Source organism: Coregonus lavaretus, assembly GCF_964263955.1.
Source record: "Coregonus lavaretus genome assembly, chromosome: 8".
In the NCBI taxonomy this organism is placed as follows: Eukaryota; Metazoa; Chordata; class Actinopteri; order Salmoniformes; family Salmonidae; genus Coregonus; species Coregonus lavaretus.
Genome location: NC_139995.1, coordinates 48,989,332 through 49,015,499, shown reverse-complemented (window position 1 = coordinate 49,015,499; position 26,168 = coordinate 48,989,332). Strand labels below are relative to the sequence as shown.

Sequence of the window (26,168 nt, the reverse complement as noted above, 5' to 3'; positions counted from 1 at the left end):
AATTTGTTGTAATTTCCACTTTAAAATGTCAGACTTGATTTGCCCTAATGAAAAATATATGCATTGTCAATACATTCATTTAGAACATAGGCCACTTACTGTATCAATAAGCAATACAAAACTTACATTATTAAGCTTTACTTGAACATATTTCTAATTGTGGATTTGCTTGACAAAAAAGAGAGCCCGAAAAATAGGAATGTCATTTTCCATCTCTTTATGAAAAAGGCCTCTAGCACTATATTGTCAATACATTCATTTACAATTTGAATTTGTTGACATCAATATGCAAAAATGTGAAACTATTACAATTCAAAGCTTTCAATGCAAAATATTTATAAATCCTATAAAATGTATAAATGTATAAAACTATAGGTGATAAGTGAGACAGATCTATGAGTATAGCAATATGTTGCTTTGCAGAGATTTCGTAACAAGGCTTCTGGAGTGTAGGCTCAGGGTGGGTCTTCTATTTGCCGATGATGACGTTCCTGTAGCCCTTGACGTGACACAGCTTATTGCTGTCGAAGTCGACCACCAGTTTCCTCAGGCCCGAGTGGGTGGGCGTGAAGTAGATTTTGACCTTGGCATCCTGCCCGGGTTCCACCGTGGAGTTAAGTCTAAGGAGGGTAAATATTTAGAAGTTACTCAATCTACATCCACTCTAACACTATCACACTACATTCCCAGCATAAATGTTTAGACAGTTTATTATTTTTAATGAAATGTCTTAAATGGATGTCTTTAGCTACAGATATAGGATCTTAATTTGATCACTCTTTTGTTGCTGAGACTTTTCATGCACAGCAGGAAATGCAAACCTGTAGTGTATTTGAGTTAAAGGCTTCCCCTACAAAAAATATCCATTAATTATAATCCACATAATAATTCACATTTCCTGTTGCAGCAGGATTATTCTCCTCAAGTAGCAAACTGGCGAAAATGTAGATCCTACATCTGTAGTGTGATTGTAATGATTTTTCTGAGTTGACTAGCAAGGACTGTGTATGTATTGCATCAGCCATAGTTATCTTCATAGAAATATGTCTGAACTAGAAATCACTTTGGATTAAAGCATCTGCTAAATAACCATATTATATTATAGGATATGTAATTCTGTTGTAGAAGCTCGTCAAACTCATTCAAAAATGTCTTTATGATCAAATCCATTCATATTCTCTGCCTGTAGGCAGTCGTTTCAATTGCGTAACACCACATTGAGCCAAACATCTAGGAGTTACATGCCAACCAAACCCACAACTCATCACAACCATCCGAATGCTTGGAAAACCAACTCTGACAAAACGATACTCTCACAATCAAATGATTTTATAAATACTGAATAAATCCAGACAAACATTCACAACCTGGTGAAACAGTCAGCTTTCGTCTAGCCAACTTCCTAGTCTTTGATGTGAAAGTGTTCGTTTTCAAATCCAAAACATTTTTTGAGAAGATTCATTAAATTGTGGTCTTGGCAAAACTCTTGGATAGTTAAAGTGTGCTTGAATTGTAAATGGCTGGGATTTCAGTATCCCACTTAGCCCTAATAAGGATTTGAGTCTGCTTTTGACATGTAAGCACTATTGTGAGTCTGCTACAAAACATAAATTTCCCTTGTCATGAACCCCTCCAACTCTACCAAAGCATGGACATGCACCACTTGGTGACTAAAACATGATTGATTATATGTGTATGAATTATACATATGCTTATAGACATCCCTGACAAACTTTAAAATGGCATTGTTGCTTAGAACCTTACTAATAGGTCCTATTTACACAATAGCACTCCTGTTGTTACTTTTAGCGGTAAATGCACTTAATCTGTAGTCAGTCCTGTTTGGAAATAGATGTCACCCTGTCTTCCCTCCCTCCTACCTCTCAGTGATGATCTGTCCTCCAGTGAGATTGGACCCCTCCACGGTGAAGCAGCAGTTCTGCAGTGGTACTGGGAGAGGGTTCTGCAGGGTGATCTCAGCCGCCAGCTTACGGTTCTCTTTGGGCTCCCCAAGGATCTATAGATCAGGGAACATATCTTAATGCTTTGACACAGTGCATTTCATCGGCTAGGCAAACATGGAGAACGCTCCATCTCTGATAATCACACTCAAGCTTGCAATAAGTATGGTTTATGCTTATTACTTTTAACTACTACATCACTCATGTTAATCACTATATTGTTGTGTTTTGTAAAGTGTTAAAGTAGTGACAGTAGTGGCCGTACCCTGACTTTGATCTCTGGGTTAACCAGTACGACGTCCCTCACAGAGAGGTAGGACTTTTGGGTACCGTAGTCTAGGAGCAGAGCCGCCAGCCGGATCATGTTGTCCTCAGTGAGGTTCTCTGCATACTTGGAGTAGTTCATCCTCAGAGCAACCCGCTTTTCTGGAGTGAGACATAAAGCAGAGAAAGTGAGACACCACACAATTTCTCAGATGTTGACACATGTTGACATAAGCAGATACATAAAACACTGGACAGTATGATTTCAATGCACACAGACACACATTCACGATTAGCAGAGTACCACGACCTCAGCAGAGTACAATGAAATAACATGAAAAGATAAATCCATAAACGGTCTTAAACTCTAAATGAGCCACGTGTAAATTATAATAATACAGTATATCACACTCACATATATATACACAAAACTTTCCATTATACAAAGCCAACTGACCTTCTCCAGGTGCCAACTGTACGTTGAGCAGGTCTTTGAACCCACAGTTCTCTCCCAGAATACCGTTGTAGGACACAGCTCTGGAGCCGAACACCAGACGGCACCTCTTCTCATTGGGCGTGTTGTTTGTAATCACGGCAAACACGTCAAAGTCACACCCCTTTCTCATGTCCGTGGAAACCTTGATGACGATAAGCAGGCCAGCATTGTCTTGCTGCTGCAGTAGTTTGTTCTGGTGGTTGGCTTTTGTAAAGGCCTCCCTTTCCCCGTCAGAACCTGGGGGGCACAGAAAGCAAAGGTTATACATGCTTTCATATACTGTAAATTAACTCTGACAAATTCTGATACATTTTGGGAAGAATAAGAACTTGTTTCCAGAGTAGTCTATAGTGAACTTCACCATATATTTCTTATGTTGAAGCGCCATACATTATCTGAGTGTACATATAGTGAACAGACTACTACAAATACGTAAGAAAGAATGTGACATTCCTTTCTGCTGTCTTGGTGGCATTTCGTGGTGTAATGTGACATTGGTGTGTCCTGGTGGCATTTTACAGTGGTGTGTTTGCTAATGTGTACATTTTCAGGCAGTTGTGTCACATATCATCAACCACAAGCTTCCCCTGCTTCCCACCTCTCCTTCCCCTTCTTCTATCCCCCCTCTCAACCTGGTTTTCACTACAACCTGGTCAGCACTTGTCTGACTATTGGTTACCCTACACAATAGTATGGTAGCCATGCCTGGCCCTATTGCCACGCTGCAAATGTTTTATCACGGTGGGTAAGTGTTGGGGCTCCTTATTTTCTGTCGTAGTGAAGCTCCCTACCCTCAGGGTACTTGTATAGGTGTGTGATGTCCTCTCTCTTATCACTGCCCACGCTCTTAGTGCTGATCTTCAGGCCCACATTGACGGAGTTGATGATCCTCTCCGTGCTGCCATCTTTGCGCTTCATAAAGGTGTGCACGTCAGCGTTGACCTCCGCGAACACAAATGGGGCGTCATATTTATAGGTGAGCTCGCCCTCCTTGATGGCTTTCAGTGGGATAGGGCCACAGCAGTAAACTCCTGAAAGAAGGATAATCTGTGAGCGAACTGAAAATTACATGTTTCTATGACGTATCTGAAGCCATATCTTTATCACTTGTAGTAAAATATGATGATTAGCAATTCAGTAGTTTCTACACCAGATCTCCAAGACTCAATTTGAATGGTATCAGTGGAATCAATACACATATGAATTGGGGTCAGGCCCTTTTATGGGCTATTCTGAAATTGTTGAGATTATTGTAGTTGGGGTTATTGTAGTTGGGATTATTGTAGTTGGGATTATTCTCAATACCATCTAGGCCTCACCTTCACTCTTCTCTTGTGGTGTGGGGTCCATGGCCTGCCAGCCGTCAAAACCGGGTTTGAGGTCAGGTCTGGTCATCCAGTTCTCGACCCAGCAGTGGTAGTTCCTACAAAGACACACAACCATAGTAACCCCTTAACCATTTCCAGATTGCTGTCTGGTACAAGAGAAGGACATTTGCTCATATACCCAACCTCCGGAATGCCTTGACTATTTCCTGATTGTTGGCAAAAAAGCATGAGTAAATTGTACATGAGCAAATACGTGGCAGAAAAAAAGTGGATCATTCACTTTTGTAGACTTAATGTTAATCCCAAGACATTTTATCTATACTAGGACAAACAGTATTTTCTGACAATATACTGTAAAACATCTGCTAGCTCTGTGTTGAATTTGTTTGAGTGGAAATCCATCAATTTGATAGTCCTCTTGAGGTCTCACCATATCATGTCTCTGGACTTCTGAACAAGTTGTCCGTTCTCATCCACGTAGCGCTCTATCACCAGGTTACTGTTGGTGTCATGGGCTGAATTGTAGTTGGTGACCAGTCGACAAGGGATGCCCAGGGCTCGTGAAACTGAGAGGGCACATAAATAACATACAGTTAGCCAATACTACTCATCAACTATTCTACTACAGGTCTAACATATGGCATTATAAATACATCATACACAAGTATATATTTTACAGTTAGGTCATTTAGCAGACACTCTTATCCAGAGTGACTAACAGGAACAATTTGGGTAAAGTTGCTCAAGAGGACACCTAGTTGGCTCGGGGATCAAACCAGCAACTTTTTGGTTACTGTCCCAACGCTCTTAACCACTAGGCTACCTGCCCCCCTATTCATAGAATGTGTTACTAAAGGTGTCTTGTGCAATACAAAAAGGGGACAGAATGTATCTTACATAATATAACGACAAAGTATGTAAAAAAACACAGTCTTAATTTCTATGCGTTCATGTCTAACCTGAGCAGGCCACTGCTGCAAACACCCAGCATTGGCCAAAGCGCACAGGTTGACATGCATTTGTGTCCCAGTTCCGGAGGATCGCCACACTGCCCTTCCATGACAGAGGGCTCACCCCGCCGTCATAGTTATCAGTCCACCTGCCCAGCAACACTCCCTTGTCGTCATTGCAGTTCACCTGATGGACATGGACAGCAATGGTCAGGCTCTTCATTTCACATTCAGCTTTGTTGTTATATTGAGCAATGCCTTTTAACATCTACTATATGTTAAAGTGTATATTTTATATTCTATTCTACTGTATGAACTGCAGTGTGTAATGGGAAACCGATTGATGTGATCTCACCATGGCACTGAGGACTCTGGACACATAGATTGGGTTCCTCCTCCCGGAAGCGTCTTTCCCAGGGTTACGCAGGCACTTCGGGTTCATATCCAGGATTCTCAGACAGGCATCCAGGATCCCATCCTCAAACTACACCACACAGAGAAAAACACACAAGGTCAAATCAACCCGCTATTTATTTTCGAAAGGGAACTAAGCATGCAAAGGCGAGCAAAAGGTCAAATAAAGATCAAAGGATTAGAAGTTTGCTTCTCGTCTTAGATTCCCTCCTGCAAATATAATGTGCAAACGTTTAGTAAAGCTGAACGAAAGTCACATGCATAAACAGTATGCACAATATGCAACTATGACACACACCAATTAGATACTGAGCTGTATCAACAATTGAATCTCAGTCTCACCATCTCACAGTGGGATTATCATGATCTGTCAATTATACACTGATTGAAACAATGGAAGCGTCTTGATGTGGAAAGCGAATAGCCTCAATTGGATTTTACCAGTCAACAGTTAATCCATCACAAGTTCTGCTGAACCATAATTTATCTCACTTTATCAAACTCATACAGATGTAGGATCTTAATTTGAGCCAGTTTCCTACAGCAGGAGAATTTATCCTGCAGCAACAGGAAATGTGAATTATTAGTTGGATTATAATTATTGGACATTTTTGTAGGGGTTGATAATTTATTTCGTAAGAAAAAAGTGGAAATTACAGGAAGGTTCTCCTGCAACAGGGTGAACAAATTAAGATCCTACATCTCTAAATATACAGTATACTATGAGGCAGCATGATCTCCCCTTTAAAAGTGCACAGTACAGTAGTTACATTGGAAATAAGTTCAACATACATCTCTTGATGAATGGCTATTTCTCCCTTCTCAGACAAATTCAAAAGCCTTTATCACTGCCACCGCCAAATTCTGGTTTGTCTCTCCTCAAGGAGGCTGTTTCTAAAACGATCAGCTGATAGAGTTGTGCTGCTGTTGGTACCTGGCCATAGTTCCAAGGTGTAGGGATGGGGTACTTCCAGCCGCCTCGGTAGATGATACCATCTTGAGCCAAGATGTACTCCGCCAGTTTCTCCTCACTGTCCATGTACACCACATCGCCTGTTGCCAAGAGACATAAATAATACAGGGATAAAGTATCGTCCTCCATAGAAAAGGACAAGCTCATTATCTGCTTGCAGTAGGAAACAGTATTTAAAAATGCATAGGGCTTATTAAATTGCTATTTTTTTTTCAATATAACTTTCTATGATACATGTATGGTAGAACTGATTCTATTAAAGGCACTCCAGGATTTTAAGCACAACAAATTCGTAACATATAGTACGAATTGGAATTGTAACATATAATACGAATTGCAAAAACATAAAACATATATTTATTTATTTTTGCAGGATGTAACATATAATATGGAGTAGATGATGTAGTAAGCAATTTGATGACGTAGTACACAAAAAATGGGGACCACTTTTGGCTCGTGAGCACCACTTTCAAATCTACTGGCTGAAATTATACAAATGTTTGAGAGTGCATCTTTAATGAGACTAGCTGCTGTCTATTTACTTTGATGTCTAGGGTGACAAAATGTCTAAGTGTAACATGTATTGTAGATACAGCACATGATAGGGCTAAACATTTAGAGATACTGGAAAATACTTATCCATCCCCATCGATCCCATTCTCCATGTATGATCATCATATCCTCTCCCAAACTACCATCCATCCATCCATCCATCCATACCATCCATCCATCCATCCATCCTGTTCTCCCCACTGTGTGATCCCTGTAAGCCTGCATCTCTCCATTGGTCATGCTGGCTGTCTTTGTAACAGAGACATCTAATGTGCCTACCAGAGTCCAAAATGTGTACGCATATATGTTCTAAAATACTGGACTGTTGGCTTTCATACTTTTCAAATTCTCAGCACGGCTCAAGCAATTTGTCCATCTGTCAACACATTCCGCATAGCTATGTCCGGTCTCTGCGTCTCTGCATCTGTGAATTACTCTTAAGGCATTCCACTCAACTATGCATAGGTCCTACTACACTCGCAGACAGCATGACGTATGGAATGTTTACCCACCGGGGCACCAGGGGTTATAGAGCAGCACAAACTCCACCCTGCCCCCCTGACCCAAGGTCAGGCGCCAGCGTCCGATGGGCGCGTCCGGGGGGGAACAGATGGACAGGGACACCATGTTCCCGGGGGGACTGGTGACGGCGGCGCTCCAGCGGGAGGTGTTGATTTGGTCGGTCAGCCCAAAGGAGGCCTGTGTACCATACTGGTCAGAGGGCTGGGGACCTAGAAGAGGACATGAAGAAGAGAAAGGGTTAACGATGGAACGCTTGGCTAGGGATGATGTAAAACACTATAACTTGCCTACTTTTTACCATTGGAGGGAAAGTAATATTGCCCATAGCTATTCTGTCATTCTTTGTCATGAGATCTGTGTCAACGGATCTCAATAGTCTAAAGTGGGGTTTTAAATAGGCCTCGACAGTAATCATGACCTCGACAGAAGTTGCTGTCCTTTATAAGAATTAGGTTCTTTACTGTATCATGAAAAATATGAAGCACACAGATGCTTTCAGGTCACACATGAAACATTTTAAAAATTCTGATTGTACAATTCACATACTATTCCCAAACCCTTCAGCGGAGAACATTGTAAAATGGTGGACAATTCCACAGGGATCAAATACGATGGAAACTCAGCTTCCTTCAGTGACCTCCGTTAAGATCGGAGGGCAGATAAACTGCCTGAACTGAAATTCCATTGTGTTCAGACTGGGCATAACGCCAGAGTCACCCCTTTTAACTCCTTTGCTTTCAGCAGAGGGCTGAACCAAGTTAGATTCCTCCCTTGGCTGTTCTGTGTATTAACGTTTATATTACAGCCCATTAAAAAATAGTTGAACTTTCACGGTGATACCATTATCTTTGATAGGACATATGCTTTCCTGTGGCGTGATCCTCTTCCTGTTCTCAAACCGTTGGATACTGTAGAAACTGCGGTGGTCTGTACAATGGGCACTCCACCCCTCTTATGACACTGTAACTTACATCTGACACAATCTTAATTAAAACACCAGATCATTTCAGTGTTTTCCCTTAGATATTTCCAAAGGCGGGACACAAAGGGTCCCAAACACAACATCTACGGTTCCTGACAAACAGAACCGAAGACTGGGCAGGTTGAGTAATGGTAGAGGAGGCAGGGTAGAGTGTCAGCTAACTATTCTGCAAGAGTCAATAGTGTTATCACTGAAAATTGGAGCAGGCTAAAACAGTTTCCCTTTCCTTGAAACAACATTAGACCTCAACATCAGCTTTTCTTCCTCCTTATCACTTTTTAGATCACAATGTAGAAGCCAAAATGTCAAGGTAGAGACAAATGGCAAAACATGCCTTAGATTTTAGGGGGTTAAAACAATAGAAAAATAGAGCGCAGAGTCTGTTGTTATAGTGTTACACACTATGCAGCAGCACATGCATGAGGTATTTTCAAACTTGCAGGGAAGTTAAGATTTAGACTTGAGATTTATCGGTCATAGCCCAATAGACTGTGTTTTCTTTCAATCAAGGAAGAATTTAAGCAGGTATTCACTTGAGCTATTCAATAAGTCTGTCACGCCCTGGCTCTGGGGACTCTTAAATGTTGAGCCAGGGTGTGGATTTTTCTATGTTTAGTTTTCTATGTTTTTGTTCTAGATCGTTTAGATCTATGTTGGCCAGGGTGGTTCCCAATCAGAGGCAGCTGTAGCTCGTTGTCTCTGATTGGGGACCATACTTAGGCAGCCTGTTGGCACCAGTTAGTTGGTGGGATCTTGTTCCGTTTGGTTTGTTGTGTATAACCTAGGACTTCACGTATTGTGTGTTTGTTGTTTTTTGTTAGTGTAAGTACAATTAAAGTATGTACGCTTATCACGCTGCGCCTTGGTCCGTGTCTTCAGTCAACGATCGTGACAAAGTCCTCATGGGAAAGATTTTGGGACTGGGTTTCTGTTAAAATTTTTGAGCAGATAATGGAAAGCATTCTTTTACTGGGTCGTGTCTGCCAGGAAATGTTAAAGGTACCACGACAATGCCTAATTGTGTGTTTCTATTGGCATTAGGAACTTGTTTATTTTCTCCAATGTTGTTTATTTTCTCCAAAAGCGATAGGGAGGAAGAAAAGCTAATGTTGAGGTCTAATGTTGTTTAGAGGAAAGGGAAACTATTTGATCCTGCTCCAATTACCAGTGATAACACTATTGACTCTTACAGAACAGTTAGATAGCTGACACTCTACCCTGCCTCCTCTACAATTACTTACCCTGCCCAGGCTTCGGTTTCTGTTGTCAGGAACCGTAGATGTTGCTTTTGGGACCATTTGCATCCTGCCTTTGGAAATATCTAGGGGAAACACTGAAATGATCTTATGTTTTAATTAAGATTAACCTATAGGATTTAATAAAAATTAAACAACATTTATCTAGTGCCTTTCACATTGAATTGATTAGTCGACAACCCAGGGATAACACAGTACCGGTCTCTACGGCGAGGTCGAGGGCACTGCCACCAGGCTGGTAGTCGCCTGAGCGGAGGTGCAGGTTGATGGTGAACGGCTGGCCCCTTCTCACGATAAGGCGCTCCACCCCGTTGAGCTCCGTGCGGTGGTCTGTGTTGTTGAACTCACACTCCAGGTCCCATCGGGCAATGTCCAGTGCTGGGAGATGGATGAGAGAGAGAAAGGACATAGTGAGTAGAATTACCTCAGGATTGACCTCTAAACATCTACCCAGCCAGTTACAAGGGAATAGAATCCTGATCTACAGTTCCTCTGTTTGCTCTTTGGGGGTGTCAGTCCAGTCTTCAGTATAGTAAGGTTTAACACTTTCTGACAAATGTGTTCGTCAAAAGTGCTATACAAATATGATTTCATCGATTTGATAGATAGTCTTCTCTTTTTATGGTGCCTCAGTGGTGGACCAAACACCCCCATTGCTTTTAAGACAATTGTGTCTATAACTGTTTTTAGGTAGGCTTCTTCAAACTGGCTTCCCAACTCTAAACGCTGGTCCCTTCCAAGAAGACCACCCCTTCCTCTCACCGCCAATGGCACTACTACTTTGGAAATGTCTATAATAGTTGCTTTACATTGTATTGTAGCGTTTCAATACTGGTACTTCATTTTATTTTTAGCACTACAATGAAGTATTCTACTGACCTCTGAAGAGAGAGTTTCTTGTTTTTAAGCTAGCTGTCCAGCTCTTTGACTGTGTGCTTTTGCAGAAAGAGTGTCTGCTAAATGTCTGTTAACACTACAACCACTGGGCCTCAAGCTAACGAGCAGTCGTGCTGACTGCAACATTCTAACATTGTAATTAATACATTTCATATGCTATTGCAAAAATAATAATTTGGTTGTGTTTATGAAGGTCTTAGGAAACATTAGAATACAATATATATATTTTTAGAACACCATAGTATTTTCATTAGTTTATGTTACTGTAGGATATACTGTATGTAAAAACAAAAAAACACAACATTTCATATGTTCAATGAATTTGATTTGGGGAATGCCTTTGTTACAACTATGACACACAAGGCATATGTGTTGGAACACAGCAACAGCTTATTTTTATAACAACAAAATAAATAAAATACCCCAACCACAAAGACGGACGGTCAGCAAGACCGTAGCCTAAACATCATTTTAAGTGCCAAGTGTCAAGGACGGAGGGGGTAATACATTTTTTTAAATTCATGAGCTGTCAAAATGACTGCTTTAGCAGTTTTAGATTTTGAGAAAATGTACATACATTATGGTATAGTAAAGAGGCCACATGAAATCCTATTAATAAGTGTGTAGCCTATACAATAAAACGTATGCATGGCTAAATCATTAAGAGTGTCTGAATTCATTTTTGGTAAATAGGCCACAGACAAATGGTTAAAAGACTGCTGCAAATTGTTTTTCCAGACATTTTCAGACCCTTTTCCAGCTTATCTCTGGCAGCAGGCTTGAATCCAAGGACTTTCATTGTAATTTAAACTTACTGTAAGAGTTCTCTTCCTGTTATTGAGTGGAAAGAGAAACACTTTACCTGTTGTGTAACAGAAAGACTTGTATTGCATTAAAAGTCAGACAGGAAATGCTGCTTTGCAAATAACTATCTTGGTAACTATATTTACTCAAGTACCACTAGCGGGTGAATACTACACCAACCCATTTAGACACAGACTTGAACCCTTTCATTGATTCATTTAAAGAAGGGAAGTATTTCACAAGAGCGAAAACAAGAAAACATGAATGAGTTAGTGTTCTGTCACTCCCTGCAAGTAAATACTGTACTCCTCCTTCTCCCCAGGACTCGGTATGTGAATAAGATCCCACCCTCTGATTTCCTATTTACAGTCATCCTGCTTCTTTAAGACAAGACTGGTTGTTGTTAAATAATCCTGGCAGGAGAAAATGACATGAAAACTAAATGTGAGGTGACAAAGGTTATGCCCAAACTCCTGGAAAAAAAGGGTTCCAAAAGGGTTCTTCGGCTGTCCCAATAGGAGAACCCTTTTTGGTTCCAGGTAGAACCTTTTTCGGTTCCTGAAAGGGTTCTACATGGAACACAAAGGGTTCTACCTGGAACCAACAGGGTTTTCAAAGGGTTCTCCTATGGGACAGCCGACAAACCTTTATTGGTTCTAGACGGCACCTTTTTTTCTAAGAGTGCACATAACAACAAACACTGACTGTCTTCTTCTAATGCCTCTTAAGGGAAAAGTAATCCAAAGGTAATTTAAAGTAATCCGATTATGTTAATGAGTTTGGGTAATCCAAAAGTTACATTACTGATTACAATTTTGGACAGGTAACTAGTAACTAACAGATTACATTTAAAAAGTAACCAACCCAACCCTGACTACATATATGACAAATCAGTTTCTGTAGGACCATCTGAATAGTGTATCTTTTACATTTGACCAACCGTGGGGAATTGTGCATGTGTTTTACACCTTGTAGTTGAAGAAAAGTGGTCTTTCAAAGGAGACAAACTCCAGTCTCCAGTCCAACTCTTTCATCCTGAAGATAAATAAAGTTGGCAATAAGCCTATTTTACTCAGTCATAAAGTGGCTGGGAACTTGTGCTTTTGCACAGCTAGAGGCAACAGGACTTTAAACCTAGAATCTGGAGACCATTAGGCAGATTGATAGCAGATAAACAACCAAAACGTTGTTTTCGACAACACAGGCCAAACAACGCAGGCTCAATCAATGTAATGGTAAAGTCTAGTTATTGCTGCATTTCAGTCTCGTATTACACTGTTGGTATCAAATAAAATACATTTTTATTAACCACTCTCACATTGTGGAATGAAAGCTGATGTAAGAAAAGTGGAGTCTGAATTTAAATGGAAAAGTTTCTGTAATTAAGGTGTAGTTATTGTTGTTTTGCTTTGTTCTATTGCACTGGAAAGACAGCAATGTATTACAGTCTGTCACTAACATGAATAGTGCAAAAATGTATTAATGGACAGAGATCAAGGTGAGCTATGTGTGTAGGGGATGTGTGTTCCCATTTATGTGATCACATGCCCCCATTGAGCAGGCTACTACATGAGGTCACCATCTCCACAATGCCATCACCCTAGGCTTACACTCCCTTGTTTTGCTTCCAGTCTACCAAACTTGAACAACACAACATCAAGGGTCCTGTTATAGGCCTAGCAGAACTTCAGGGCCAAAATAAACCCAATAAGGTTGCGGCAATGAAAGATCCTAGTCAGGGAAAATTGCACAGAAGCAGGTACAGTAAATCCCAGGAAAAAGACATACGTTCTCTCAGCTATTAAGAGCAACCTATCCAGCCTAGTCATGAATGAAGCCGCAAGAGCTCTCTCTCTCTCTCTCTCTCTCTCCTCTCTCTCTCTCTCTCTCTCTCTCTCTCTCTCTCTCTCTCTCTCTCTCTCTCTCTCTCTCTCTCTCTCTCTCTCTCTCTCTCTCTCTCTCTCTCTCTCTCTCTCTCTCTCTCTCTCTCTCTCTCTCTCTCTCTCTCTCTCTCTCTCTCTCTCTCTCTCTCTCTCTCTCTCTCTCTCTCTCTCTCTCTCTCTCTCTCTCTCTCTCTCTCTCTCTCTCTCTCTCTCTCTCTCTCTCTCTCTCTCTCTCTCTAACAATAGCATATACAGTGGGGAACATTTTTTATTTAGTCAGCCACCAATTGTGCAAGTTCTCCCACTTCAAAAGATGAGAGAGGCCTGTAATTTTCATCATAGGTACACGTCAACTATAACAGACAAATTGAGGAAAAAAAATCCAGAAAATCACATTGTAGGATTTTTTTATGAATTTATTTGCAAATTATGGTGGAAAATAAGTATTTGGTCACCTACAAACAAGCAAGATTTCTGGCTCTCACAGACCTGTAACTTCTTCTTTAAGAGGCTCCTCTGTCCTCCACTCGTTACCTGTATTAATGGCACCTGTTTGAACTTGTTATCAGTATAAAAGACACCTGTCCACAACCTCAAACAGTCACACTCCAAACTCCACTATGGCCAAGAGCTGTCAAAGGACACCAGGAACAAATTTGTAGACCTGCACCAGGCTGGGAAGACTGAATCTGCAATAGGTAAGCAGCTTGGTTTGAAGAAATCAACTGTGGGAGCAATTATTAGGAAATGGAAGACATACAAGACCACTGATAATCTCCCTCGATCTGGGGCCCCACGCTAGATCTCACCCCGTGGGGTCAAAATGATCACAAGAACGGTGAGCAAAAATCCCAGAACCACACGGGGGGACCTAGTGAATGACCTGCAGAGAGCTGGGACCAAAGTAACAAAGCCTACCATCAGTAACACACTACGCCGCCAGGGACTCAAATCCTGCAGTGCCAGACGTGTCCCCCTGCTTAAGCCAGTACATGTCCAGGCCCGTCTGAAGTTTGCTAGAGTGCATTTGGATGATCCAGAAGAGGATTGGGAGAATGTCATATGGTCAGATGAAACCAAAATATAACTTTTTGGTAAAAACTCAACTCGTCGTGTTTGGAGGACAAAGAATGCTGAGTTGCATCCAAATAACACCATACCTACTGTGAAGCATGGGGGTGGAAATATCATGCTTTGGGGCTGTTTTTCTGCAAAGGGACCAGGAAGACGGATCCGTGTAAAGGAAAGAATGAATGGGGTCATGTATCGTGAGATTACACAACCTCCTTCCATCAGCAAGGGCATTGAAGATGAAACGTGGCTGGGTCTTTCAGCATGACAATGATCCCAAACACACCGCCCGGGCAACGAAGGAGTGGCTTCGTAAGAAGCATTTCAAGGTCCTGGAGTGGCCTAGCCAGTCTCCAGATCTCAACCCCATAGAAAATCTTTGGAGGGAGTTGAAAGTCCGTGTTGCCCAGCGACAGCCCCAAAACATCACTGCTCTAGAGGAGATCTGCATGGAGGAATGGGCCAAAATACCAGCAACAGTGTGTGAAAACCTTGTGAAGACTTACAGAAAACGTTTGACCTGTGTCATTGCCAACAAAGGGTATATAACAAAGTATTGAGAAACTTTTGTTATTGACCAAATACTTATTTTCCACCATAATTTGCAAATAAATTCATTAAAAATCCTACAAAGTGATTTTCTGGATTTTTTTTTCTCATTTTGTCTGTCATAGTTGACGTGTACCTATGATGAAAATTACAGGCCTCTCATCTTTTTAAGTGGGAGAACTTGCACAATTGGTGGCTGACTAAATACTTCCCCCCCCCCACTGTACAGCATAAATTATGAGTGAGCTATGTCAAGTATGTTTTAAAAATAAAAGGGAATAGTGTCTTGGTCGTGCAGTTGAATAAATAGTATAAAAATAGTGTATGTGTGTGTGCGTGCTTGTGTACTTGTGTTAATGTGTGTGTGTGTGCATGTGCGTGTATGTAAGGGATGGATGTGTGGAGAGTCAGTGGAAATTGTCTCTAAATCATGCATTCGGCCTCCTAAACACATGATCTGGTTAGTTACAGTAGGGATTCTGAACAATAATAGAGAAGTAAATGTATCTATTGCATTGATACGCAATTCTAATAAAAAGTCTATGCATCAAACAAATATGTTTTTTTGAACAAACACATTTGCTAATATTTTAGTACTACTAGCGTTCATGTATTGATAGGTTGGGTCAGGCTCCTGTCCGGTGTAAAAGGTTTGAATGGGTTCAAAGGGGCTTTGCAAAACCATTCCAAGGACAAATTAGGTTCGGCACAGTTTCTGGTTGCAGCTACAGCTGCTGTCTGCTATTAAAAGCCCAAAGGTCCCTTAGCAACAGTTAACTCCCTCTCAAACACATTCTTTAGATGCATTGAAGATAAGGTACGACTAGGCTAAAGCTTATGGTTTTTCTACGAAACATAACTGACAAGGTGGGAGACAACACTACAATGGTGAGGAGCGGGTCTAGAGCTTCAACTTCCTCTGTGTCCAAATCACTAAGGACGTGAAATGGTCCACACACACGCACAGTCATGGAGAAGGCGCTACAGCTCCTCTTCCCACTCAGGTTGAAAAGGTTAGGCTACATGGACTATCTGAGTTGAACCTTTTATTTTTTCGCCCCTGGTTTACATGAGCCGTTTTGCAGGTTTGACTGAATCCACTTGATTTATTAAACATTTTGTTGTGTTACAGCCTGAATTCAAAATTGATTAAATTGATTTTTTTCTCACCCATCTACACACAATGCCCCATTATGACAAAGTTAAAATATGTTTTTATACATTTTTGCAAATGTATTGAAAAGGAAATACAGAAAGATCTCATTTACATAAGTATTCACACCCCTGAGTCAATACTTTGTAGAAGCACCAAAAGTATGTGAACTCCCTTTCAAATTAGTGGATTCAGCTATTTCAGCCCCACCCGTTCCAGACAGGTGTAGAAAATCGAGCACACAGCCATGAAATCTTCATAGACAAACATTGGCAGTAGAATGGCCTTACTGAAGAGCTCAGTGACTTTAAACATGGCACCGTCATAGGATACCACCTTTCCAACAAGTCAGTTTGTCAAATTTCTGCCCTGCAAGAGCTGCCCCGGTAACTGTAAGGGCTGTTATTGTGAAGTGGAAACATCTAGGAGTAACAACGGTTCAGCCACGAAGTGGTAGGCCACACAAGCTTACAGAACGGGACGGCAGAGTGCTGAAGCGCGTAGCGCGTAAAAATGGTTTGTCCTCATTTTCAACACTCACTACTGAGTTCCAAACAGCCTCTGGAAGCAACGTCAGCACAAGAACTGTTCATCGGGAGCTTCATGAAATGGGTTTCCATGGCTGAGCAGTCACACACAAGCCTAAGATCACCATGACCAATGCCAAGCGTCGGCTGGAGTGGTGTAAAGCACGCCGCCATTGGACTCTGGAGCAGTGAAAACGCATTCTCTGGAGTGATGAATCACGCTTCACCATCTGGCAGTCCGACAGACGAATGTGGGCTTGGCGGATGCCAGGTATTTCTAGACGATTCTGTGCTCCTAACTTTGTGGCAACAGTGTGGGAAAGGCCCTTTCCTGTTTCAGCATGACAATGCCCCCGTTCAAAAAGCGAGGACCACACAGAAATGGTTTGTCGAGATTGGTGTTGAAGAACTTGACTGGCCTGCACAGAGCCCTGTCCTCAACCCCATCGAACAACTTTGGAACGCCGACTGCGAGCCAGGCCTAATTGCCCAACATCAGTGGCCGACCTCACTAATGCTCGTGGCTGAATGGAAGCAAGTCCCCACAGCAATGTTCCAACATCTAGTGGAAAGCCTTCCCAGAAGATTGGAGGCTGTTATAGCAGCAAAGGGGGGACCAACTCCATATTAATGCCCATGACTTTGGAATGAGATGTTCGAAGAGCAGGTGTCCACATACTTTTGGTCATGTAGTGTATATATATATATATATTTATTTATTTATGTATTATTTTTTGGAGGGTAGGGGGGATATTTTTTGGGTGGGGATAAAAAAAAACTCAATACACTTTAAAATGACTAAAACCAAATTGAAACTTTGTAGAAATGATAATGGACCTACATTCATAGATTTTCTTGCCTGTGTCCAGCTCGCTGATAATCACCGAAATGAAAGCTAAACATTTTTCAAAAACAATGGACAGATTGCTATTTTTGGCTAATTTTGATGGCGAAGAAATATAAGACATTGTTGGTGCTTGTTGAAGACTGAATGCGGCCCCCGGGCAAAATTAGTTTGACACCCCTGGACAAGGTCATTAATGGCAACCTAACCTAATGTAGCATGCGTAAAAGAATCCAGCTACCGGTAAGTTATTTGCCATCATTTGTCCATAGTAGGGTTTCCCAAACTCGGTTTTTGCCCTAGCACTACACAGCTGCTGATTCAAATAATCAAAGCTTGATGATGAGTTGGATCAGCTGTGTAGTGCTAGGGCAAAAACCAAAACGTGCACCCAGGGGGTCCCCAGGACCGACTTTGGGAAACCCTGGTCCATAGCGAAGTGATGGATCAGGTTTCACTTTGCTGTTTAGTTTAGTTTAGTTTTGAGGCAATATTACAATTCTGTAAATGCTTCAAATATTTAGATAAAGATTCTGGCATATGGGTCAGTCCTGGGAGGAATTATTTATTTTTGGAAGCAATAACATAACATGATAAGCTATTTTAAATTATCTGCCACTGTCTACATTGTAGACCATGATGCAAGTTTGCATTCGTTGTTTTACTGTTGATGAAACTCAAAATGTAATTCACAGTTATGTTCAAATGTTCAATAAGGCGCTGCACAGACTTGAAGAAGATTTGCAGAGATACAACACATTCAATAAAACATTGCAAATAAAACATTGCAAATAGTTATTAAAATCTTACCTTGGGCCATGATCGCGTTGATGTACAGCCGGGTAATAGTCTGTGGTAGGCTATTGAAAGTATTCTCAGTGACTGTCTACACTGCGCAGCTATTCTGACTGTGAACGAAATTCATATTTGTAGTGGTCATGCGCGTCACCAAAATTCCATCGATGTAGGCTCCTCTTGCCATATAGAGGCGGATCAAACATTTTGCAGAAGCTGACGGCATAATGTGTAACGTGGGATGGGAGGTCATCTGGTCGTGTTGGTTTTCTTCCGTCAAACCCCCGCGTGCGCGTGCTCACATGCATGCACAAGGACGCACGCACGCATGCACACACACACATGCACACACACACTCTACTGACTAGTAGCGACATCGAGTCGACCGCTAGTTGCGCAATTTACTGCATACGTTTGTTATATGGAATAGGGAAGTCATTTTCATTTTGTCATCATGTCATGAATAAAATGTGCAATGTCAAAATGCAATTTACTTTTAGGAAGTATACTGAACAAAAATATAAACGCAACATGCACCAATTTCAACGATTTTACTGAATTACAGTTCATATAAGGAAATCAGTCAATTGAAATACATTCATTAGTCCCTAATATATGGATTTCACTTGACAGGGCAGGGGTGCAGGGGGCCTGGAAGGGCATGGTCCCACTCACTTGGGAGCCAGGCCGAGCCAATCAGAATGAGGTTTTCCCCACAAAAGGACTTATTACAGACAGAAATACTCCTCAGTTTCATCAGCTGTCCGGGTGGCTGTTCTCAGATGATCCCGCAGGTGAAGAAGCCGGATGTGGAGGTCGTGGGCTGGCGAGGTTACACGTGGACTGCAGTTGTGAGGCTGGTTGGACGTACTGTCAAATCCGCTAAAACGACGTGGGAGGCGGCTTATGGTAGAGAAAGGAACATTCAATTATCTGGGAACAGCTCTGGTGGACATTACTGCAGTCAGCATACCAATTGCGTGCTCCCTCAAAATGTATACATCTGTGGCATTGTGTGACAAAACTACACATTTAGGAGTGGCATTTTATTGTACCCAGCAACAGGTGCAGCTGTGTAATAATCATGTTGATTAGTCAGCTTCTTGATATGCTACACCGGTCAGGTGGATGGATTATATTGGCAAAGGAGAAATGCTCACTAAAAGGGATGTAAACAAATTTGGGCACAACATTTGAGAGAAATAAGCTTTTTGTGCGTATGGAAAATTACTGGGATCTTTTATTTCAGCTCATGATACATGGGACCAACACTTTACATGTTGCGTTTATATTTTTGTTCAGTATAGTTAAAAGTGCAAACCACCGCATTTAACCACGATTTCTTCCGTCAAACCCCCACGTGCGCGGGCTCACATGCATGCACAAGGACGTACGCACGCACTCACGCACTCACACACACACACATGCACACACACACTCTACTGACTAGTGGGTTCCTCGAGTCGACCTATAGTTGCACAATTTACTGCATACGTTTGTTACATGGAATAGAGAAGTCATTTTCATTTTGTCATCATGTCATGAATAAAATGTACAATGTCAAAATATTATTGACTTCTAGGAAATATACTGAACAAAAATATAAATGCAACATGCACCAATTTCAACGATTTTACTGAATTACAGTTCATATAAGGAAATCAGTAAATTGAAATACATTCATTAGTCCCTAATCTATGGATTTCACTTGACAGGGCAGGGGTGCAGCCATGGCTGGGCCTGGAAGGGCATGGTCCCACTCACTTGAGAGCCAGGCCGAGCCAATCAGAATGAGGTTTTCCCCACAAAAGGACTTATTACAGACAGAAATACTCCTCAGTTTCATCAGCTGTCCGGGTGGCTATTCTCAGATGATCCCGCAGGTGAAGAAGCCGGATGTGGAGGTCGTGGGCTGGCGAGGTTACACGTGGTCTGCGGTTGTGAGGCTGGTTGGACATACTGTCAAATCCGCTAAAACGACGTTGGAGGCGGCTTATGGTAGAGAAAGGAATATTCAATTATCTGGGAACAGCTCTGGTGGACATTACTGCAGTCAGCATACCAATTGCGTGCTCCCTCATAATGTATACATCTGTGGCATTGTGTGACAAAACTACACATATAGGAGTGGCCTTTTATTGTACCCAGCAACAGGTGCAGCTGTGTAATAATCATGCTGATTAGTCAGCTTCTTGATATGCTACACCTGTCAGGTGGATGGATTATATTGGCAAAGGAGAAATGCTCACTAAAAGGGATGTAAACAAATTTGGGCACAACATTTGAGATAAACTGTCACGGTTTCGGCCGAGGCTGCTCCTCCTCCTTGTTCGGGCAGGCTTCGGCGGTCGTCGTCCCCGGAGTACTAGCTGCCACCGTTCGATGTTTCATGTTTGTTTGGTTTTGTCTGTTTGTACACCTGTCCCTTGTTAGTGTTTGATTTTGTTTCCTATTTAGTTATCGTGTGTTGGGGCAGGTGTTATGTGTGATTGTTATGTCAGCTGTTGCTGTTGATGGGTTTTTCTCTCTCGTGTTGTTTGTGTCGAGAGTCCGCACTGCGTGCACCTTTTCTTGTTTTACGCACTGTTGTGTGTGTGCGTAATTTTGTTCATGCCTCCCGGTTGGGTTGGCTATTCACCTGTTTGGAGTTACTATTTTGGATTACTAAAGTCTGTTGACGAACACCCTTGTTCCTGCGCTTGATTCCCTGCACCACATCCACACTCAGCGTTCTGACAGAAATAAGCTTTTTGTGCGTATGGAACATTACTGGGATCTTTTATTTCAGCTCATGATACATGGGGCCAACACTTTACATGTTGCGTTTATATTTTTGTTCAGTATAGTTAAAAGCGCAAACCACTGTATTTAACCACGGCAAGGTGACTGGGAATATGATTGAAACAGTCCAGTTATGCCCTCCGTAAGGCAATCAAACAGGCACAACGTCAGTACAGAGACAAAGTGGAGTTAAAATTCAACGGCTCAGACACGAGACGTACAGTGCATTCGGAAAGTATTCAGACCCATTGACTTTTTCCACATTTTATAACGTTACAGCCTTATTCTAAAATTGATTAAATTGTCCCCCCCCCCCATCTACACACAATACCCCATAATGACAAAGCAAAAACTGGTTTTTAGACATTTTTGCACATTTATAAAATAAAGAAAACGGAAAATTCACATTTACATAAGTATTCAGACCCTTTACTCAGTACTTTGTTGAAGCAGCGATTACAGCCTCAAGTCTTCTTGGGTATGACGCTACAAGCTTGGCACACCTGTATTTGTGGAGTTTCTCCTATTATTCTCTGCAGATCCTTTCAAGCTCTGTCAAGTTGGATGGGGAACCTCACTGTACAGCTATTTTCAGGTCTCTCCAGAGATGTTCGATCTGGTTCAAGTCCGGGCTCTGGCTGGGCCACTCAAGGACATTCAGAGACTTGTCCCAAAGCCACTCCTGTGTTGTCTTGGCTGTGTGCTTAGGGTCGTTGTCCTGTTGGAAGGTAAACCTTCGTCCCAGACTGAGGTCCTTAGCGCTCTGGAGCAGGTTTTCATCAAGGACCTCTATGTACTTTGCTCCGTTCATCTTTCCCTCGATCCTGACTAGTCTCCCAGTCCCTGCTGCTGAAAAACATCCCCACAGCATGATGCTGCCACCCCCCATGCTTCACCGTAGGGAAGGTGCCAGGTTTCCTCCAAATGTGATGCTTGGCCTTCAGGCCAAAGAGATCAATCTTGGTTTCATCAGACCAGATAATCTTGTTTTTCATGGTCTGAGTCCTTTAGGTGCCTTAAGGCAAACTCCAAGCAGGCTGTCATGTGCCTTTTACTGAGGAGTGGCTTCCGTTTGGCCACTATATTTGATTGTTGTCCTTCTGGAAGGTTCTCGCGTCTCCACAGAGGAACTCTGGAGCTCTGTCAGAGTGACCATCGGGTTCTTGGTCACCTCGCTGATCAAGGCCCTTCTCCCTCGATTGCTCAGTTTGGCCGGGTGGCCAGCTCTACGGACAATTCCTTCAACCTCATGGTTTGGTTTTTGCTCTGACATGCACTGTCAACTGTGGGACCTTATATAGACAGGTGTTTGCCTTTCCAAATCATGTCCAATCAATTGAATTTACCACAGGTGGACTCCAATCAAGTTGTAGAAACATCGCAAGAATGATGAATGGAAACAGGATGCACTTGAGCTCAATTTTGAGTCTCATAGCAAAGGGTCTGAATACTTATGTAAATAAGGTATTTCAGTTTGTATTTTTTTATACATTGGCAAAAAATGTCTGAACCTAATTTCACTTTGTCATTATGTGGTATTGTGTGTAGATTGATGAGGATTTTTTTAGTTAATCCATTTTACAATAAGACTGTAACATAACAAAATGTGGAAAATTCAAGGGGTCTGAATACTTTCCCAATGCACTGTATGTGGCAGGGACTCCAGACAATCACGGATTATAAAGGCAAAACCAGCCACATCGCGGACACCGACGTCTTGCTCCCAGACAAGCTACACACCTTCTTCGCCCGCTTTGAGGATAACACATTGCCGCCAACATAGGCCGCTCCCAAGGACTGTGAGCTCTTGTTCTCCGTGGCCGATGTGAGTAAGACATTTAAGCCTGTTAACCCTTGCAAGGCTGCCGGGCCAGACAGCATCCCTAGCTGCATCCTCTGAGCATGCGCAGACCAGCTGGTTGGAGTATTTACGGACATATTCAATCTCTCCCTATCCCAGTCTGCTGTCCCCACTAGCTTCAAGATGTCCACCATTGTTCCTGTACCCAAGAAAGCAAAGGTAATTTAACTAAATGACTATCGCCCCGTAGCACTCACTTTTGTCATCATGAAGTGATTTGAGAGGCTAGTTAAGGATCATATCACCTCCACCTTACCCAACACCCTAGACCTACTCCAATTCGCATACCACCCCAATAGATCCATGGATGATGCAATCACCATCGCACTGCACACTGCCCTATGCCATCTGGACAAGAGGAATACCTATGTAAGAATGCTGTTCATTGACTACAGCTCAGCCTTCAACACCATAGTACCCTCCAAGCTCATCATTAAGCTCGGGGCCCTGGGTCTGAACCCTGCCCTGTGCAACTGGGTCCAGGACTTCCTGACGGGCCACCCCAGGTGATGAAGGTAGGAAACAACACCTCCACTACGCTGATCCTAGACACAGGGGCCCCACAAGGGTGCGTGCTCAGCCCCCTCCTGTGCTCCCTGTTTACCCATGACTGCGTGGCCACGCACGCCTCCAACTCAATCATCAAGTTTGCAGACGACACAACAGTGGTAGGCCTGATTACTAACAATGAAGAGACAGCCTACAGAGAGGAGGTGAGGGACCTGGTGGAGTGGTACCAGGAAAATAACCTCTCCCTCAACGTCAACAAAATGAAGGAGCTGATTGTGGACTTTAGGAGACATCGTCGGGGCCGCAGTGGAGAAGATGAAAAGTTCATCACTGACAATCTGAAATAGTCCACCAACACACCTTTATTTAACCAGGTAAGCCAGTTGAGAACAAGTTCTAATTTACAACTGCGACCTGGCCAAGATAAAGCAAAGCAGTGCGATAAAAACAACAACACAGAGTTACAAATGGGGTAAAACAAAACATAAAGTCAAAAATACAACAGAAAATATATATACAGTGTTTGCAAATGTAGCAAGTTATGGAGGTAAGGCAATAAATAGGCCATAGTGCAAAATAATTACAATTAGTATTAACTCTGGAATGATAGATGTGCAAGAGATGATGTGCAAATAGAGATACTGGGGTACAAAAGAGCAAAATAAATAACAATATAGGGATGAGGTAGTTGGGTGGGCTAATTTCAGATGGGCTGTGTACAGGTGCAGTGATCGGTAAGGTGCTCTGACAACTGATGCTTAAAGTTAGTGAGGGAGATAAGAGTCTCCAGCTTCAGAGATTTTTGCAGTTTGTTCCAGTCATTGGCAGCAGAGAACTGGAAGGAATGGCGGCCAAAGGAGGTGTTGGCTTTGGGGATGACCAGTGAGACATACCTGCTGGAGCGCATACTACGGGTGGGTGTTGCTATGGTGACCAATGAGTTAAGATAAGGCGGGGATTTACCTAGCAGTGATTTATAGATGGCCTGGAGCCAGTGGGTTTGGCGACGAATATGTAGTGAGGACCAGCCAACAAGAGCGTACAGGTCACAGTGGTGGTAGTATATGGGGCTTTGGTGACAAAACGGATGGCACTGTGATAGACTACATCCAATTTGCTGAGTAGAGTGTTGGAGGCTATTTTGTAAATGACATTGCCGAAGTCAAGGATCGGTAGGATAGTCAGTTTTACGAGGGCATGTTTGGCAGCATGAGTGAAGGAGAATTTGTTGCGAAATAGGAAGCCGATTCTAGATTTAACTTTGGATTGGAGATGCTTAATGTGAGTCTGGAATAAGAGTTTACAGTCTAACCAGACACCTAGGTATATGTAGTTGTCCACATACTCTAGGTCAGACCCGTCGAGAGTAGTGATTCTAGTCGGGTGGGCGGGTGCCAGCAGCGTTCGATTGAAGAGCATGCATTTAGTTTTACTTGTGTTTAAGAGCAGTTGGAGGCTACGGAAGGAGTGTTATAAGGCATTGAAGCTCGTTTCGAGGTTTGTTAACACAGTGTCCATGAAGGGCCAGATGTATACAAAATGGTGTCGTCTGCGTAGAGGTGGATCTGGGAATCACCAGTAGCAAGAGCGACATCATTGATATACACAAAAAAAGAGTCGGCCCAAGAATTGAACCCTGTGGCACCCCCATAGAGACTGCCATAGGTCCAGACAACAGGCCCTCCGACTTGACACATTGAACTCTATCTGAAAAGTAGTTGGTGAACCAGGCGAGGCAGTCATTAGAGAAACCAAGGCTATTTGATCTCCCAATAAGAATGCGGTGGTTGACAGAGTCGAAAGCCTTGGCCAGGTCGATGAAGACGGCTGCACAGTACTGTCTATTATCCATCACGGTTATAATATCGTTTAGGACCTTGAGCGTGGCTGAGGTGCACCCATGACCAGCACGGAAACCGGATTGCATAGCGGAGAAGGTACGGTGTGATTCGAAATGGTCGGTGTTCTGTTTGTTAACTTGGCTTTCAAAAGCTTTCGAAAGGCAGGGCAGGATGGATATAGGTCTGTAACCGTTTGGATCTAGAGTGTCACCCCCTTTGAAGAGGGGGATGACCGCGGCAGCTTTCCAATCTCTGGGGATCTCAGACGTTACGAAAGAGAGGTTGAACAGGCTAGTAATAGGGGTTGCGACAATTTCGGCGGCTAATTTTAGAAATAAATGGTCCAGATTGTCTAGCCCAGATGATTTGTAGGGGTCCAGATTTTGCAGCTCTTTCAGAACATCAATTGTCTGAATTTGTGTGAAGGTGAAGCGGTGGGGGGGCATGGGCAAGTTGCAGCAGAGGGTGCAGAGCTGGGGGCCGGGGTAGTGGTAGCCAGGTGGAAAGCATGGCCAGCCTTAGCGAAATGCTTGTTGAAATTATCGAATATTGTAGATTTATCGGTGGTGATAGTGTTTCCTAGCCTCAGTGCAGTGGGCAGCTGGGAGGAGGTGCTCTTATTCTCTATGGACTTTACAGTGTCCCAAAACTTTTTGGAGTTAGTGCTACAGGATGCACATTTCTGTTTGAAAAAGCTAGCCTTTGCTTTCCTAACTGCTTGTGTATATTGGTTCCTAACTTTCCTGAAAAGTTGCATATCGCGGGGGCTATTCACAGTGTGGTGAAGAAGGCGTAAAAGCGCCTCTTCAACCTCAGGAGGCTGAAGAAATTATGCTTGGCCCGTAAGGCCCTCACAAACATTTACCGATGCACCATAGAGAGCATCCTTTCGGGCTGTATCACTGCCTGGTACGGCAACTGAACTGTCCGCAACCTCAGGGCTCTCCAGAGGGT

General features: G+C 42.6%; 1 protein-coding gene across 1 annotated transcript; it reads right to left on the bottom strand.

Moving 5' to 3' along the window:
• Window positions 1-202: 202 nt before the first annotated feature.
• On the bottom strand, window positions 203-18,366 carry LOC311133951 (protein-glutamine gamma-glutamyltransferase 2-like). Its single transcript, XM_084167579.1, has 13 exons — window positions 18,237-18,366; window positions 9,897-10,076; window positions 7,451-7,669; window positions 6,348-6,466; window positions 5,355-5,483; window positions 5,009-5,186; window positions 4,480-4,615; window positions 4,041-4,144; window positions 3,513-3,752; window positions 2,683-2,958; window positions 2,227-2,387; window positions 1,881-2,017; window positions 203-620 (listed from the first exon to the last, which is right to left on the bottom strand). The coding sequence occupies exons 1-13, from the start codon at window positions 18,244-18,246 to the stop codon at window positions 470-472; spliced, it is 2,040 nt and encodes a 679-aa protein (XP_084023705.1). The 5' UTR covers window positions 18,247-18,366; the 3' UTR covers window positions 203-469.
• Between the last annotated feature and the right edge of the window lie 7,802 nt (window positions 18,367-26,168).